Raw genomic sequence first — 18,155 nt, forward strand, 5'->3', positions numbered from 1 at the left:
ATTTGAGTAACGTGTAATACAATTACCATTTCCTAGAATTTGTTAGTAAAAAATAAATTTATATATATAAATTTTTAAAAGTTTTTTGCACCTCTGACACTCTGGATGGCAGTGCAAGTCTGGAAGCTCATGCATTGAGTCATCAACAACCACACGTGGCGGTGGCGGACGGTAGCACCAGTTCAAATTTTACTGCCAACAACTGTATACCAACTACACCCATTGAAGTATGATTTTGCATTTACCCGGGATCATGGGATGTTCAGTTCAGATTTAGATTATGTTTGCTTGTTCACGAAAAAAGTACCGTCAACCTGGGCTACTCAGGACGGTTTTGAGCGTTTTTTGTTAACAACTTCTTACGATGAAACATTTCATAAACAAGTTTAGGCTCATTTTATAGCTCTTTGCAAGGGCTATCGAATGGCATCTTCAAAAAAATTCCATAAAAATTTATATATATAAATTTTTAAAAGTTTTTTGCACCTCTGACACTCTGGATGGCAGTGCAAGTCTGGAAGCTCATGCATTGAGTCATCAACAACCACACGTGGCGGTGGCGGACGGTAGCACCAGTTCAAATTTTACTGCCAACAACTGTATACCAACTACACCCATTGAAGTATGATTTTGCATTTACCCGGGATCATGGGATGTTCAGTTCAGATTTAGATTATGTTTGCTTGTTCACGAAAAAAGTACCGTCAACCTGGGCTACTCAGGACGGTTTTGAGCGTTTTTTGTTAACAACTTCTTACGATGAAACATTTCATAAACAAGTTTAGGCTCATTTTATAGCTCTTTGCAAGGGCTATCAAATGGCATCTTCAAAAAAATTCCATATGCTATTCGTAAGGTGCCAGAAGCAAAAAAAGAGTGTCCCGAGTAGCCCCATCGAACGGGGCTACTCGGGACAGGACACTGGGAATAAAACTTCATTTTAAAATATTTGAAGCATGCAGAGCGTACTCATCAATTACTAACAGTACTCTGAAGTCCTCCTCTTTCATTGTAGACATAGAATAAATGATATTTTCTGTGATTTTTACTAGTTTTTCCTTCATTGATATGATATTACCATAAACATCAATTACTGTCAACTGGGGTGACTTTGGCCATGTTTTTGATTCATGCTGGGGTCCTAAATGCAGGGTTGTAAACGCCGGGGTCATAAACGCCAGGGTTGTAAACCAGGTCATAAACGCCTGAGTGACTTTGGCCACCGTTTATGACCCTGCTTTGGCCATCATTATGAACACAGCAGAATCCCCCAGTTGATGGTACCCTATTATTGAGGGTACCTACCCTATTATCCATGAACATGCCATTGAGCATTTACAACAACCTTGATCACTGCAAGCTTCATATCAGCAGTATTATAGCATTTTTTCTGTATCTTTAAGCTTACAGGACGGCTTGTAATTTGTGTGAGGATAAGTGAACCTTTTTTCGCTCAGCGAGGTAAATGTAATCAATATTCTTTGTTTTTAATCAATTTTTTTCTTAACTGGAGCCTTTGCTAACTGAGGTTCTACTGTAAATGTGCTTTTGGGGGTGTCCCGAGTAGCCCCGCCGTGCGGAAATGGCAGCCGCCATTTTTTTGTTTTGAATGAGATAGGCAAAATCTGTCAATTACGTTTTCAAGCCGACACCTGGGTGCAACTTTTATAAAATTTTTTAATACGGCAAATATTTTTTTTGCTACAGACCTTAGCAGAAGTAGCTTTTCAAAATAGCGTTTTTCACCATTTTTTTCAGGAATTCTTCAAAGCTAGTAAATGTCATATTTTTCGACTTCTTTTATACTATACATAGATAGGAAAAATGTTGACGTTTACGCCACTATATTTAGTTTTGCAATATTCCAATTAGTTTCGCTACTATAACAGTTTTACGACGTGTCGGAGGTGCGTCCCGAGTTTCCCCGCCAGTCCCGAGTAGCCCCGGTTGACAGTAACTCATTTTGTTTGTCAATAGAGGAGTTCAAGTGCTTCCTATTTGGATTTCTCTTTTGATCTAATTTTTGATTTAGAGCAAACTAGCTATGCATTGAGGCATTTTTGGCAAATGATATATTGATCCGTTGATCAAATACTGTGGGCAATTTTTTAAAACAAACTTGTTTAACAAACTTTCATAGTCCATTCTTTATGCAAAAGTTTATTAAATCAAAAGTGATCTCCACCAAATTTAAAACAAAACTAGTGTAAACACCATATTCCGACACCTCAAGGACATAGCAAGAAATAAATGGCTATAAATAGATCACTGTATGCGCAACTCGAGTTCTGATCGGTTTATGTCACTCTCAAAACACCACACTATGTGCCAGCAAAGGTGAAACGTCACAAATGGTTGCCAAATTTATTTAAAAGCCTTTAGAATTAAAATCTACAAAGTCACTGAATTCCTACACTGTGTGTGACTAAATGATGCATATTGTGAGACTAATTCCGACAATGCTTCAAAATCGTAATTCGTAATTTTGACACCCTGTGTTGGAATTCTAACACCTTGTGTGAGCTGTGTTGGAATATGACTGTAAATGACACCCTGTGTGTCAGAATTAGTTTTATGTGTCTAAAATTTGCTGATTTCAAGTGGTAAATAAATTAATAGACAATTGATTTAAGAGACAATTTTAGACACATAAAAACTAATTCCGACACACAGGGTGTCATTTACAGTCATGTTCCAACACAGCTCACACAGGGTGTTGGAATTATGAATTACGATTTTGAAGCGCTGTTGGAATTAGTCTCACAATACGCAGCATTTAGTCACACACAGTGTCGAAATTCAGCGATTTTGTATATTTGAATTCTAAAGGCTTTTAAATAAATATGGCAACAGTTTGTGACGTTTCACCTTTGCTGGCACGTAGTATGGTGTTTTGAGAGTGACGTAAACCAATCAGAACTTGAGTTGTGCATACAGTGCTCTATATATAGCCATTTATTTCTTGCTATGTCCTTAAGGTATGGGAATATGGTGTTTACCCTAGTTTTGTTTTTAATTTGGTAAAGATCACTTTTAATTTAATAAACTTTGCATGGAAAATGGACTATGAAAGTTTGTTCTGCAAGTTTGTTTTAAAAAATAGTACACAGTATTGGATCAACAGATCAATATATCATTTGCCAAAAATCTCTCAATGCATAGCTAGTTTGCTCTAAATCAGAAATTAAATCAAAAGAGAAATCCAGATAGGATTAAAGGAAGCACATGAACTCCTCTATTGACAAACAAAATGAGTTACTTTTTTCCTGAACAAGCAAACATAATTTAAATCTGAACTGAACATCCCATGATCCCGGGTGAATGCAAAATCATACTTCAATGGGTGTAGTTGGTATACAGTTGTTGGCAGTAAAATTTGAACTGGTGCTACCGTCCGCCACCGCCACGTGTGGTTGTTGATGACTCAATGCATGAGCTTCCAGACTTGCACTGCCATCCAGAGTGTCAGAGGTGCAAAAAACTTTTAAAAATTTATATATATAAATTTATTTTTTACTAACAAATTCTAGGAAATGGTAATTGTATTACACGTTACTCAAATTTGTGTCACTGTTGCAATATTGTGGAGTAATTTTGTGNTATGACGTCACCATTTCAACCATCAATGAACGCATGGAACTAAAACAAAGCTTAATATAAAGGAAAAACTAGAGAAGTGACGGAATTACCTACGATGTCGGAATATACCGTGTTTACCCTAACCAGTTCTGTGCAAACTACAGCCTTTTCATTTGCCATTTTTTATATTCCCTGACCAACTTTGACATTAGATATCGTGCTATCGACAGTTTGGAAAAGATCCGGTAGAAGGACCTGTTTTTAAATCTCCTATGGACAAGTAACGAAGTACAAGAATCTGGACAGGCCACATCGACATCCAGGCCTATTCTTCAGCGCCAACTTCTCTATGCTATGTTACCCTATGTATGTATGGTAATGCCAGTAAGATAAGTGACTGGTTTACTTATAGTAAATCAAAAAGCATGGATAACTCAAACTTTCAAAGTCTCAAATATCTGTATGCCTCAACGTTCACAAGAAGTAACCAGTTACCACCTCACGTCTCACAGGAGTAAACACTATTGTCCATCGACAGGTCACAACCTTTGAGCCAGTTGTAGGTCTAACGGCGATGCGTCTGGTGGCAGTATAACCGAAGTAATTTTATCGTGCAACAAAAATTTGCAACTTCAAGCGTTGCATATTCGTGTTGAATCATAGAGATTCCTTTTGGTGGTTTCTATAAATAAATCACTCATATACTGACAATGGAAAGCTTCAATAGGAACTCATTTGAGTACAGGGGTAGGATGTGTGGCACCATCCAGGTGATTCTTAAGAGTGGGCAATATGAGTGGGTCACTATCCGGAAAGCCATTTTCAAGCCGCAATAATATATGCTTGCAGCAAAAAGGCTTGTTTTTTTGCGTTGCAAGTTTTTTTTCTTCGCGCAAACTTTTAAATCAAAATATATATCATTAACTGTTGGAGACAACTGAACTGTGACCCAAAGGATTCGTTGACATAAGTCATTATTAATTGAGGTAGGCATTGCCTCTTCGGTAGGCATCAAAGCCATCCCAAGAGGAATAAAAGATAGTTGGGAGTTTTATAACTAGTCTAACTAATTCACGTGCGCGTCGGCCGTCCGCAGCTTTCTCGTATCCTACAGCTACTCGAGGAAAGACATTCAATATAAATCTATTATTTTGATGCGTCACTTGTATAGTTCTAAGGAAACTTCAATTTGTTAATAGCTGCAATTTTTAAGCGAAACCTTGTCCGAAAACTATTCCAATATGTAACTTCATCATCACTGCTCGAGCCATTCAACGTCAATCACAATTACTTTAAATTTATAACCAAAAATACTGACAGTTTCAATAACTCAAACATAATCACCACCAACTTATCGGTGTTTGCGCAGGAAGTGAAGTGACTTCGATTACTCCGTCCAACCCAGCAAGTGGTCTCCAGTTTTCTTCTTTGCCTCTTCACCTACACACATGTGCGCACGAAAGGATACTCCAGTGGCGGACTAGAGAAACGGGAAAAACAAGACGGCAAAAATTGGAAGAATGCCCAAATAGGCCGCTCTCTCCACAGGACTATCCCATGGAGAGGAGACGCTACTGTTCGTGGGAAAGAAAGAGCAGGTGAAGAAGTTCTGCGTGCACTAGAGGGCATATTCGCACCTAGGGCAGGCGGCACGGCCCTACAAGTGAAAAGGAACTGCAGTCGCCCAAGCGGAACAGGGCAACTGCTGGGTTAGTTAGTTAGTTTAGAGGCCAAATGTTTACTAGTAAGTCAGCTATTTAGTCATCTCGAACCGAAATTCAAGATAAACATCACCAAAGAGGTGGAAGGTCTCAGTTATCGAAAATTTCTTAATTAAACCGAAAAATCATTCATTACTTGCAATGAGCTGAATGTCTCTGATGTCCAGCCCGCTGAACCTGGCTCGAAAGAAGTAGCGTTAGCATCTCAAAGAGACGAAGTGACAAGGAGGGACAAGTGAAAAATAACAGAAACTAAGACACTCGCACAAGAGGTCACTGGCCACCCGCACGAGAGAGACAGAGAAGGGAAATGTACGGAATCCTACCTACATAATAACTTAACCCCACTACGGAGACCTGAAGTCAGACACCGCGAGCTCAGCGGTGGGGAGCTCAGGAACAATCCCTCTAGGAGCGCGAAATCCCATAGGACTTGAGACGAGCATAGACACGCGTCATAGGTCCCCCCTGAGGGGATGGGCAAGTGCTGAAATGTGGGGAGGCGATGCGAGTTTTTTTTCGGAGGCAACAGGAGTAGGTAGGGCAGCCAGGACCGTCCCGTGGAAATTATACACCTGGAGAAGCACCAATAAGTGCCGGTCAAGGCATTCATGATCCGCAGGCCGCCTGCGTGGCCAAATGGTCAGAGTACCAATGTTGCGACCGAAATCATTCGATTAAACGATGAAGCTGCATGAAACGTACAACATTGGGGCAAGACGTCACAGGAAGAAGATTAACGTGATATTTAAAAGCGCCCTTCAAACAATTTTACTCGCATAGAAACATGGCGCGAGCAATAAACCCATTGACCCATGGCCGAGCGTGTTACGTGTACCTGGTTCTTCACAATAAGTACCGGTAGTAGCAGGTTTCTAGCGCTTCAGAATATCTTGATTTATTTCGCGCCGAAGGTCAAACTCTCATTTTGCACAGCGTCGTCGTACTCGAGTGTTAGAGACGTGTCGGACGATAATGGAGGTCGTAGTCAGTTCAGTTTCGTGGTCCCAGTCAGATGTCCGCTCGTAGGTTCCCATCGCTCAGTCGAGCGGTGAAGGCACAATATCGTGAGGATTCGGCTAGGTCGTGAGATTAGTATGCGAGTCACCCAGTTGGTGTACTTGGGCAGGCCTAGAGTTCTCGCAGCAGGTTGCATTGCGTCAGCTATTGCTTGAGGCTGTCTGTTCTAAAATTAGTTCCGGGAGTCTCCTTTAGCATCCTGGCAAGAGCTCGCAACTTATTTCCCTCAACATTCTGCCGTTGATTTTGCCACACTCCACGAATGCCTGCTCTGATTATGGGGTAAATAATAGTCACGGCTTGGGACTTGTTCGTTGAATATCGCAATGTTTGAAGTTGCCGTCTCGTCCGCCCGCTCGTATCCACGCACTCCCACGGGGCTCGGCACCCAGCAGACGCGCAGCGTCGCCATCTCTGTCAGCCTCGTCAGGATATCTCTAATGATGGAGTGTTTTCCATTGTATGTTCTCAGTGTCTACACTACACTTTTAAGAGTCAATGAATAAGGTAAAGTTATCCCCTGTTAGGTACTCCACAAGGGTCAGGGCGCTAAGCACTCCGCGGAGTTCTGTGGTAAAGATCGATGAGTTAGGATTGAGTTTCCTTCATATCGTTGCGGCACAATAATAATTCATTAAAAGTGTTGAAAGTACTATATAACAAACGCGTCTCACAGCTGAGAAAAATAAACATGTTTTACAAATAAATTAAATTTTAGTCAAGCTCTTGAGACTCGCGAAAAACAATTCATCTTGATGTATGACAAAGTTAGTGCACCGTGATATTAGTTAGCTTCGCTCGTTGAGTGATCAAAATTTATGCGCTTAACTCATAAAATCAATACCAATATGAAAAACCAAAGATGAATTTCAATCAGGATGTTATCGATTCTCTAAATTTACTTTTTATCGTAACAGCCGTTACATACGACGGCAGAAATGAGCCCATTTTATCAAATGTACTCATCAGTCACGTCTTCAATTGCTGCTGAAATAATCTCTAATATTGAAAAAGGTAACCACATTTGTGGCGTCTGATCTAACGGTCATTACATTAAAAAAACCAGTGTTGAGAATACATGATCTTTTATAAACATTTTTTCTTCATTACGCCCAACAAACATTCACTTGAAGATAACAGTAGGGCACAATGATCGTTTTGGGAATAATTTTGGGGTTGAAAGCCGCAAGAAGCTCGGAAAGTTAATATGCTTAAATAATTCAAAGAGCCAATTTAAAGAGAATCAATAAAACAAAGATACCATTCACGAACGAGCCATTTCTCTAAAATAATTATATTTCCAGAGTAATGCTTAATAATCTAAAACAGACATGTGGGCTATAATCAAAGGTCTCACAGTTGGCATTCAGCTATAATATTTTGGTTATTCTTGATATTGCTGATGTATTTACGTAATACTGTGGAAAGGAGGTAAAAGCTCGAAATGATCAACACAATCGATGAGCCAGGAAAGCGTCAGGGACTTGATATGCGCCATGTCATACTTGAGTTTAGGCTCAGTGTCGCTGCCCTCCAAATAAATAATATAATGGGAGCATCGGGCCAGAGGCGAGCCAACCGCGGCGTGATAAGGCACAGTCTTCTCGATCTCAGGGATGCTTTCAGGCTTGGGTTCTCTGACGAGGAGTTTGGCACCACCAGCGCGCACCAGGCTCTCGAGGTCGCGCTTGCAGGGGCAGTTCTCACTTTTGAAGTTTCCATGTAAAAATATGTGGCAGCCGCTAAAGAGACCAGGCAGCTGAAACATAATTTATTATCAATCGATACTAGTCAGTCTCACTGTGAAATTTACCTATTAAACATAAAAAGCTTTTGAAAACTCAAATAATGATTACAAAATATTCACGTGCTGACAAAACATAAGTCACCTCGAGTGTAAATTTTCAAAAGAATTTAAATGAATATCAAAATGAATCAAAATTTTTTCCTAGTTAAATAAAAGCCTGTGCACAACTCACCATGTTACTTGCATTGACGCGAGCTCTGAGCGGTGCACCGCTAGCAGCATTCTGAGATGAACCCAACACTTCAAAAGGTTCTGGACATACGATGGTTTTTTGCTGCATACACGCTTCAATCCCTGAAATATTGCTGACCAAATTAGAAGGAAGTTTTGACGGGAATACACGTAAAAGATAGAAACGTGATGTTTACTTGGGAAACTAGATTTTAGAAATTCATGTTTTCATGCTGGGATTGAATCATTACACAGAACATTGAAAGCAAACTCACACTCGTGTGACACGATCCACTTGCCAGCCACTACGCCCATCATGAACTTGGCGGTGCGGAGGCAAACCAGTCGACTGCCTTCGCACCCTACGACCACGTGACTCACTTCAGGACTGAAAGAAAAATTAAACCCGATATTCTCCGTCAACTCCGTGAGAATATTGCAATAATTTCGTCCACAAGTAATGAACGAAAACGGGATATACATAAGAGAAAATGAATAGAAAAATACACTATCGTATTGACGTGTATTGAAAATCACATAAGAAGAACTTTACTCTAAATCAACACCAGAATTGAATTTTGGGGTGCAGATACGTCCGCGGTTGATGCAAGCGATTTACCAGAACTCATTAACGAGTCGTATTCGGAAGAGACGAGCAAAAGCTTGCAAAGTCTTGGAATGTTCCGCTGACAGGTTGGATGAGGTAACAACGATGCTATGTAAGGGAGGACCAGCGCGTTTAACAGCTTTAATGGCATCCTCTTCAGGAGCTGTGTCCAGTGCAGCAAGAAGTTTGTCTGGTGCCTGACAAAGTGAAGCCAAATCCCTGCAGGCGAAATCACATTCAATTTATCAATAACAAATTACTTTAAGAATTATCAAAAAAAAAAAAACAACGTAAAAAAGAGCATATATTAAGAAGTAAATTGCAATAAGGGTACTTTTCTAGTTTCAACGCCCGAGTTTTCTGAAAATGCATGTAAATTTGACGAAATTGTGAATTTTATCCAAGAGAATTTTGCCCGGTAAAATGGCTGACGACAATAGAGAACGAGTAACTGATGACTTTTTGAAATGAGTAAAATCGCAATCACAAGATGAAAAATTAAATTTTACAAGCCGTACCCATGAATCCCTAGCCTCCAGCACGAACAATTAAACACCCTGGGCCCATACTTTCAAAAAAAGTTAAGAGATCGTAAGTTCATCAGCCAATCATTGACGGCCTTTCAAGCAAAATCCACCAATCATAGACAAGAAAATAGAGCGTAAGTACTTACGTTCACTTACCAGTTTTGAAAGTATTGCCCCTGGACCAGAAGTTAGCATGTCGCACTCACCTCGCAGTGTGGCCATATATGTTACACAGGTCATCCCTGGCGCCATATCGTCGCAGGGTGCGGATCACGATGTCACGGCCGTGCTCGACGGCGTCGTGCAGGGGGGTGGCGTTGCCCTCGTACCCTGGCACGTTGGGCAGCGCCCCCGCGAGCAGCAGAGCTTCTGCTATCTCAACGTGGCCGTGCTGACACGCTTCGTGCTGCGAAGAGTGCGAGCTTAAATGCTTATAATTCATTTCTTTCAAGCTGAAATCATGTGTAATAAGAATCTTACGGTTACCAAAATTTTTACTGGAAAAATATTATCGTTGTCCTAACAGTGAATAAAAACAAACTCGCATTCTAGAAGTATTGAACAGGATGCAACTTTACACATGTATGTTGGTTCATATATATATTTCCAAGCAGCATATGTAGATTTTCCTCAACAGAACCATAACTCTGGAAAAATGAGATTTCCCAGCGATGGATAGAGAACTTTTCTAAGAGCAATCCCATTTGTTCAACGATGTTCAATTAGGTAACAATAATGTTGTATTGGAGAACAAGTTGAACATATCCAAGCGTGACAATACGAATTTTAGTCAGGCAAAGGCAAAGGCTGTCCACACGCTGACAACAACGAAATGGCTGAGCACATTCCAACAAAGCTAGGGTAATGGACAGTTGTCTCGTTCAGCGCCAAATTTTTTTTCAACATATTACGATTGTAATTGTGCTCTTCTATATCATGACATGATTAAGGTAGGCGCATGGGGTATAATTTGACTCGTACACTATTTGACTCAAAAATTTTTTGGCTAATAAATTTTCTCTTAAATCCATTGATCACTTTGCCATTGAAAAATCCCTCTCTGTACTGTGCTTGTTTTTTTAAACAATTTAAATGTGCCGATGTTAATGAGTTCTAGAAATTTTTTGCAATTATTAGTATGATTATCTTGAGTCAAAAAGTGGTACGATTATCTTAAGAAACGCTATGGGTAATATAAAATAATAAAATGGAATGAGTCATTACGGCTTTGTAATTAAGAGCGTTCACACCAAACCAGCTTATTGAAGCAAGTCAGGCTACATTAATTTCAATGAACTGGCTGACAGATAAGGCCTGACGCCGCGCGATTCGTGATCGCCTGTGGTGTACATGCGGGTGTGAAATATCAGATTATTTGCGTAACATGGCCAAGTGCCAACAGTTTTATATTAATGAGCCATCTACATACGCATGAATTCTTTAGATTTACCAAGTTACAAGACGATGGCATTGCATCAGTTTCAGTTTTGTTTCTTGCAAAGAGTGCTGGAAGCTCCTGCACGTAACAGCAGAGCATGACGTTTCCTATGATTATTTCTAGCCTGATAGGAAAGGCTTTTTCTACAAAGAGGCATTTATTCATCGATGTCATATTGTGACATAACAAATTGATAAAAAAAATTGTTAACTGCAACCTTAAAACAATATCAGCAACAAACATAACTGATGATGCCCATGAATGAAAGCCAAGCTTTCTTGATGACATTAATTAGGTACATTAGAACTCACTAACCAATGGAGTCCAGCCCGCATAATCCCGGCTATTAGGATTGGCTCCTTCTTCCAACAGCTGATGCACCGTTGCAACGTCTCCCTGTTAAGGTTTTATGCAATTAGAATAGCAAATATGAAGCAGTAATTCTATCAATAAAATACTATCATGAGCTTGAATGGAAGTAGAAGAAAAACTTATTTCACTCAGCCCGATGAGAATTTGAATCAGGAAATAACAATTTAAAAAGGTCATCAAAAATTTCCCTGATCACAGACTAACCTTGACACAAGCTGAATGCAGTAAAGTCTCGCCCTTCAAGTTACGCCGATCAAGCTTGGGTGTGGCAGGAGGCAGCTTTGGAGAGGCAGACTTCAGCTGAGGTGTTCGTGGCGTTACCTGAGGAGCTGCTGTCTGAGGCGCTTTTCTCTGAAGTTTTGGGGTTATGGGGACAGGTTGCACAGGAGGGACACGTTGTACAGGCGGGACAGGTTGCACAGGTTGCACAGGCGGGACAGGTTGTACATGCGAGACAGGTTGTACAGGGGCGACAGATGCGACTAACGGGACAGGTGGGACTGAGGGAACAGATTGATGAGTAGTTCTGCAACTAGGAAGATTAATTCCAGTACTGGAGTTGGCTGCCTGCTGAGGTGAAGAACAGGGATTCTTGCAAGGAGCTTCCTCTGAACAAAAAAATTATTGCATAAGGTACGGTAACCTTTCAATGACAGGTATGAATGCCAGAATCCCACAACAAACTAAATTGTACTCCAAGTTCAATAACAAATCATACATAGAACCTTTAAATAATGACAGGCATGAGGGGATCATACACAAGTCATCTAAGTTATTTTCACAGAAGAGGTTATTGATCAATGCATTATTGAAGTTATTGACAATGCACCCCAGACTTTGAAATAACAAGAGAAAATGCATTTAATATGTATCAAGAACTGTTCAGCAGCAAGAAATGACATTATCAATACCCAATTAGCAATAAGAATTACATGAGCTAATTTAAGCAATAACAAACTACATAATAGAGAAATAATCAAAGTTCCATTTGTAATAGTGCTCCTGCATAGGAAACTGTCCTCTAACAATTCACTTACTTAATAAATTTTTCAAACCAGATCCCGATTGAGCACCAGCTTTGGCAGGAATTTTGTCACCACATGGAGGTGTCCTGTTATTGAAGAAGAGAATTGAGTCTTCATATTAAGATATTAATGAGTACCGTATCACATTTCAGAAATTCAAGATTGCTTTCTTATTTATATGCATAAATTGTTCAAAGTTGATGCAAAAACATGGGCTGAATTTTGAAAGCAGTATAATCATAATCTGAATGTACCAAAGTGGAATAACAGAGGTTTTCTGAAGCTTAATATTGATAAGCCTACAGGAGTATTGATAATAATTGAGTGTTTAGGAATAAATTATATTTTGATAACAAAAAATTACTTTCAGTAAGGTATTCAAGACACTTGCATGAATTGTGCTTATAGTTTGAATAAAATATATCTTTAATGCAGGGTTCAAAGTTCATGATATTTCATACTTGTTCTGTAACAGAGATTGGAGGTCTTGGAGGGCTTCAGAGAGCTGAGCTGTGAGGCAGTCAGGGCGGATATCAGAAACACTGGTGGCCACAGCCAGGCCGCAGAGTGGACATCCATTGCTTTCGGCTGAACTGCAACTTGGTCTTTCCCTCAAGCAGAGCACACAGAATGTGTGATGGCATATAGGGAACACCACTGGAGATGTTGGTAGCTTATCGCTGAAATGAAGTACAACTTTGAATACTCGCAACAAATATAAGATGGAAGAGAAGCTGTCAATCTATTTTACTCTGCTGTATTATTGCCCATCAAATAGAATTAGACTGAAGCACACATAACAAAGAGGATTCTGTTCAAGATACTTACCTACCTGAACCTCTCTGAGCATAAACCTAACTTGAAAAAATCTGAATGTGGTAGTGATTCACTTTACACTAACCTTTGCAACATTTCAATTTTGATCCAATCCATTAGATTTTCAAGGCCCAGTCATGAGTAGATGCAGGTTTGGATTGATATAAAATTTGCATTCATTGTAAAGAAAGAGAGGCTACTACTTGTAGAGTGTCAATTGGTGTAGGCATGTCATACTTTTTGAGGACTGAGCCTCAAACCAAAAATTATCCAAATACTCTTCAAAATGATCACAAATTTATGGAAATAGTTGGGAATTAGTTGTAAAAAATATTGCATTTATTAAAGAAAACCAACAAGATATCCAAGTGGTAGGTATTTCTGTAAAGCCACAAATAAACACATGAATATTTTAAACTTACGTGAAGGCAGCCAAAGTAAAGAAAATGTTCAAAAAATAAATTTATTTGAGAAATTAAAGTTGTATGAAAATTTGAATAAGCTATCTTTACAGTGACATTGCATTCATAATGTCTCAGTAACTCTATGCAGCCAATAACCATCAGCCATCTTAAGCCAGAATTGCATTGCTACAGGGCCACTAACTAGTCCCCTTGAAGCACATCACTTCCAGCTTTTATCCACATGATTAACTTGATTGATTCACAAATAATTTTTTAAGAATCCATGTTCTTTTTCTCTTTTTCAAGAATAAATATAATATATATAAGAATAATATAATTAAATATTCTTTTTTAAGAATAATCTATGTTCTCTAGTAATTTAAACTGCTCAGGTAGCATTAGTCAACAATATGAGCAAAGAGACGTTGTATAAATTGATACCTTAGATATTCTAGGCTATTTAATGACAATAATTAAAATTGGTATTCGATTATTCTAAAAGATTTTAACTGCACAGCCTCAAATGAGAGGATAAACAATCATGCACAATGAATTTTTTCTAAGCCACTGCACTTTCCAATCACTCTCAATCACAGCCACAATTGCTGCTAGGGTGAAATTTTAGAAATGGTGGTTTTTATGTTTGAAATTAATCAAGCTGTGACATATTCTCAATGTAAAATTAATATGCTTTTAAAAATTACTTTTTTTAACATTAAAAAATTACTTTTTAAAGACAACACTTTTAAAGAATCAAGTGTCTTTGATGATACACATGTACAATGAATTTCTAATTTTATTTTCAAATATTAAAAAATAGTTTTCAAATTTTTTTCAATACCTACGTAAAATTTTTGTAAATTTTCAAAATTATTTATTCTGTCATCTGATTCATACATTGTGTCTGACTATATGCTAGTGTGCAAAATTTCAGATCAATTGGACAGGCAGAAGTGTGTTAAATATTGATTATAAGATTTGTAGCAGACACAGACAAACAACAAGAAGTGAAGTTAAAGAGAAGTGTTGTAATAGTATGCATTTAAAAATTAATTTTTTAAAGACAACACTTCAAAAGAATCCAGTGTCTTTGATGTTACATGTGTACAATGAATTTCTAATTTTATTATCGGATATTAAAAAAATAATTTTCAATTTTTTTATATTTGAAAATTTTGTAAATTTTTTTAAATTAGTCATTCTGTCAACTGACTCAAGCATTGTCTCTGACTTTATGCAAGTTTGCAAAATTTCAAGTCAATTGGACAGGTAGAAGTATGTTAAATATTGATTATAAGATTTGTAGCAGACAAATAAACAAACAAGAAGTGAAGTTAAAGAGAAGTGATGTAAAATATACCAGTTGAGTTATATATATATATATATAAATTAAAGGTCCAGTTTCAGGTGTTCATTTATTGCCTTTTTTCAAATTTTACCATCAAATAGAATTCTTATCCATCCTTACAATTCTACTGAGGCTGAAATTGTTTGTGTATTAAACATTAATCCAATCTGGACAATTGTTGAAACAAAAATGACAACTAATTTTAGAAGGGAAGGTCAAGTTTTAAATTTTCTGATCTATTATGCTAAGTATTTTTACCTGTGCAAGTATTACCCCTAATGAATTTCAACCTATTCCACAGGGGCGTCATGTATATCATGGTCCACATGCATGATTATTACACAATTATAAATTACTTACCATAATTGACATTTGAGCAGAACCTCTAATTTATTAATGGCAACCTGAGTCTCAGTCCACTGAAACAAATTTAGCACATCCATCGTCATATCATTTATCTGGGAAGAGCTGAAAAGAGATAAACCTTTTTACATGATAATTGATAATTAGATTCAAGAAAGCTGTGGCATATAAATAATTCTCAGAAAATTTAATCTTAATTTAATTATCATTATAAATATAGGAAAATTTCATTAGACAATTAAAACAAGAGCTAACAGGAGAGAAAAAATAATCATTTTCTCTTTGTTTTCTTTGTATAGGAGTATTGGAAGCTGGTCCATGTACCTCCTTAAATGCACACATGGTAGTTAACTCATTAACACCCAGGTATTTCATATGCCTTTCAAACATGCTCTGTAATATTAATGCTGTATTCAGGAATTGGCAGTACTTGTATTGAAAGCTTTCAATACACATTCCTGCTTTGTTTTGGTGGTGAAACTCAACTCTTTTCCACCAACTAAGCAGTACAGTGCTGAACTTGTTGGAAATTTGAGGTCCCATTCACTTACTGAACTTTCCCAATCTTTATTGGACTATGGCGGAAAATCAGGTAAGTTACAGCATTGAAATAATTCTATGTTTTTTTAGTACAATATTGAGTGCACATCCAAAACTCAAACATAAAATAAAATTTACATGCATATATCACACCTTGTTTCTAAAAGTGACCATCCAATACGTACACTTGGACTGGACTTAAACTGCAGTGTTTGCATTGCAACATTGAGTCATGTTGCTCCTATGGACATGCAAGTATAGGTTGCTAGGTAAAATAATTGAGATTGCATTACTATTCTATAATTTATTGCCTTTCTACACTATTTTTCTTACAAATAGTAGATTTTTATAAAGTTTGTGTATAACATTCAATAAAACATTTACATTGATTGATTGCATTTGTTGGTGCCATGGAGGTGCTGCTAATTTTTTTTCTAAGGGCATACCAGCAAGGCCCCAAATATGATCACTTCATTTTTTGCAATTTTCAGCTTATACGTATATACAAAAATAAAAAAAAAATTCATGAGCAAATATATCTTAGGATTGCCCATATTTTATAGAACTGGACTTGGAAATAAAAATTACTGTGTATTTCTATATCGGCCCGGGAAAGGGTTGAGTGAGTCAAGTGAATTCACTATAACAAAAAAAATTGCAAAAACATACTACCTGAAACACAAAAGAATATTTTAGTGACAACCATCATATTTTTTGAGAACAAAATCATAGTTTAGGTTAATTACTTTCCATTCCACGTTGCACAGTGAACAATTCTATCTATGACATTCTATGCTCAGTTTGGTGATGACGGATGACATAGTGGCAAACCAGAGCTTTTTTAGAATCAGTTCATTTTTAATTTCCTCATTTACTCAAGATTTAAACCAATTTCTTAAGTATAATAATGCTGGTATCCAGGATACTTTACTGGTCTACTTATACTTATAGGACTCAAAAATGAGCTTGAGAGAGAGTCTAAAAAACTCTCTGCTTTGCCACTATGACGGATGATGCACTAATTTTTGTCAAGTGAATTTTTTGGCTGAGCGAGGTAAATCTAATCAAGATTCTTTGTTGTTGATTGATTTTTTTTTTTTTTGTTAACTATAGCCTTTGCTAACCAAGGCTCTACTGTAAATGCATTTTTAGGGGTGTCCCTTATTACCCCGTTGTGCAGAAATGGCCGCTATTATTTTCTGGAATGAGATACACAAATTCCGTCAATCACATTTTCAAGCCAACATTCATATGCAGCTTGTATGTAAGTAAAATTTTTTATTATGGGGGAATATTTTTTTTACAGATCTTAGCAGAGGAACTTTTCCAAAATTTCACTTTTCACACTCTTTTCAATGATTTTTTAGAGGTACGGTAGTAAATGTATTATTTCTCAACTTGCTTTGTGCTACATAAATATAAAAAATGATGAACTTCGTGCCACTATTTTTTACTTTGCAATATTTTAATTAGTTTAGCTGAGCTACAACATTTCTACAAAATGTTAAAGGACTGTCTCTTATAGGCTTATTACCCCATTTGTCCCTCATTACCTTGTTTGATCTTTGATGGTACATTCCTAACTCCTGAATGGTGATGTTTAGCTTGTGAAATTTTTTTTTATTATGCCATCTTTTGCAAATTTTTGTCCATTTCATCTATATTCATAATTTAAACAGCAATAGGCTACTTGCTTAAATTTGCAGTGATCAAGAAAATTCCTTTTAACTACCAAAAAGATTTGAACAAAACTAAGTATACCTATAAATATCTAACTGACTGACACATTTCATAGTTCACACAACTCAAGTCTCAACTCTCAAGTCTCAACTACAACTAGGCCTACTTCAACAATCAACAGTTTAACTTTGTCCATGTCTTTATTCAAGATTGCAGAATGCCGAGATAAGAGCCATAGCATGATCAGGATTCAGGAGCATCCATGATCAATTGATCATGATTCATGATGTCTTCAAGTACTTCAAGTTTTCAACATAAAATTAAGTATGCATTGCCGCTCATTCAGGCCTATCTCTGCCCTCTTGGCCCCTCCCATTCTTGATATGGCGCCAACATTGGCACCGCCAATCGGCTTAAACATGTCACCTGGGGATTGGGGAAATAGGATCCAGCCTCTGTTTCACTGAAATTGTCACCTTTACTCACCTAACAGTCTAAGTGACAATTTCTGTCTAACACTAACTTATTTTTAACTACCAAAATTATATTTTTCAACTACAAAAGAATAGAAAAAGTTTGAAAGTCTAACCGTTCATTTACCTACAGATACAGTAGCGAATACTTTACTTTAGTTTTTACTCACGTCAGCAGAGCTGAGTTTTAAGCATGTCTCTAACCAACCATCTCTCGCAGATAAATCCTCTAAGTTGGCAAGTTGGCAACTTCGCGCTCCCTTT

The 18,155-nt window shown here is 37.6% G+C and overlaps 1 protein-coding gene across 1 annotated transcript; it reads right to left on the bottom strand.

The window, feature by feature from the left end:
- Positions 1-6,958: 6,958 nt before the first annotated feature.
- On the bottom strand, positions 6,959-15,304 carry LOC108667459 (BRCA1-associated RING domain protein 1). The gene is made up of 10 exons (XM_018154484.2): positions 15,196-15,304; positions 12,729-12,947; positions 12,280-12,353; positions 11,447-11,850; positions 11,186-11,266; positions 9,639-9,838; positions 8,918-9,124; positions 8,574-8,686; positions 8,300-8,421; positions 6,959-8,079 (listed from the first exon to the last, which is right to left on the bottom strand). The coding sequence occupies exons 1-10, from the start codon at positions 15,276-15,278 to the stop codon at positions 7,729-7,731; spliced, it is 1,854 nt and encodes a 617-aa protein (XP_018009973.2). The 5' UTR covers positions 15,279-15,304; the 3' UTR covers positions 6,959-7,728.
- Between the last annotated feature and the right edge of the window lie 2,851 nt (positions 15,305-18,155).

This window comes from Hyalella azteca, unplaced genomic scaffold (genome assembly GCF_000764305.2).
Source record: "Hyalella azteca isolate HAZT.00-mixed unplaced genomic scaffold, Hazt_2.0.2 contig1742, whole genome shotgun sequence".
Lineage (NCBI taxonomy): Eukaryota > Metazoa > Arthropoda > Malacostraca > Amphipoda > Hyalellidae > Hyalella > Hyalella azteca.

What these genes read in the sequence shown, in the direction of transcription:
- LOC108667459 (XM_018154484.2), bottom strand. Translation starts at nt 15,278, where the DNA reads ATGGATGTGCTAAATTTGTTTCAGTGGACTGAGACTCAGGTTGCCATT. An exon ending in CAATCTCTGTTACAGAACAA is followed by an intron (nt 12,354 to 12,728) that starts GTATGAAATATC and finishes CTTCAATAACAG; the next exon opens with GACACCTCCATGTGGTGACA. An exon ending in GTGGATCGTGTCACACGAGT is followed by an intron (nt 8,422 to 8,573) that starts GTGAGTTTGCTT and finishes GCAATATTTCAG; the next exon opens with GGATTGAAGCGTGTATGCAG.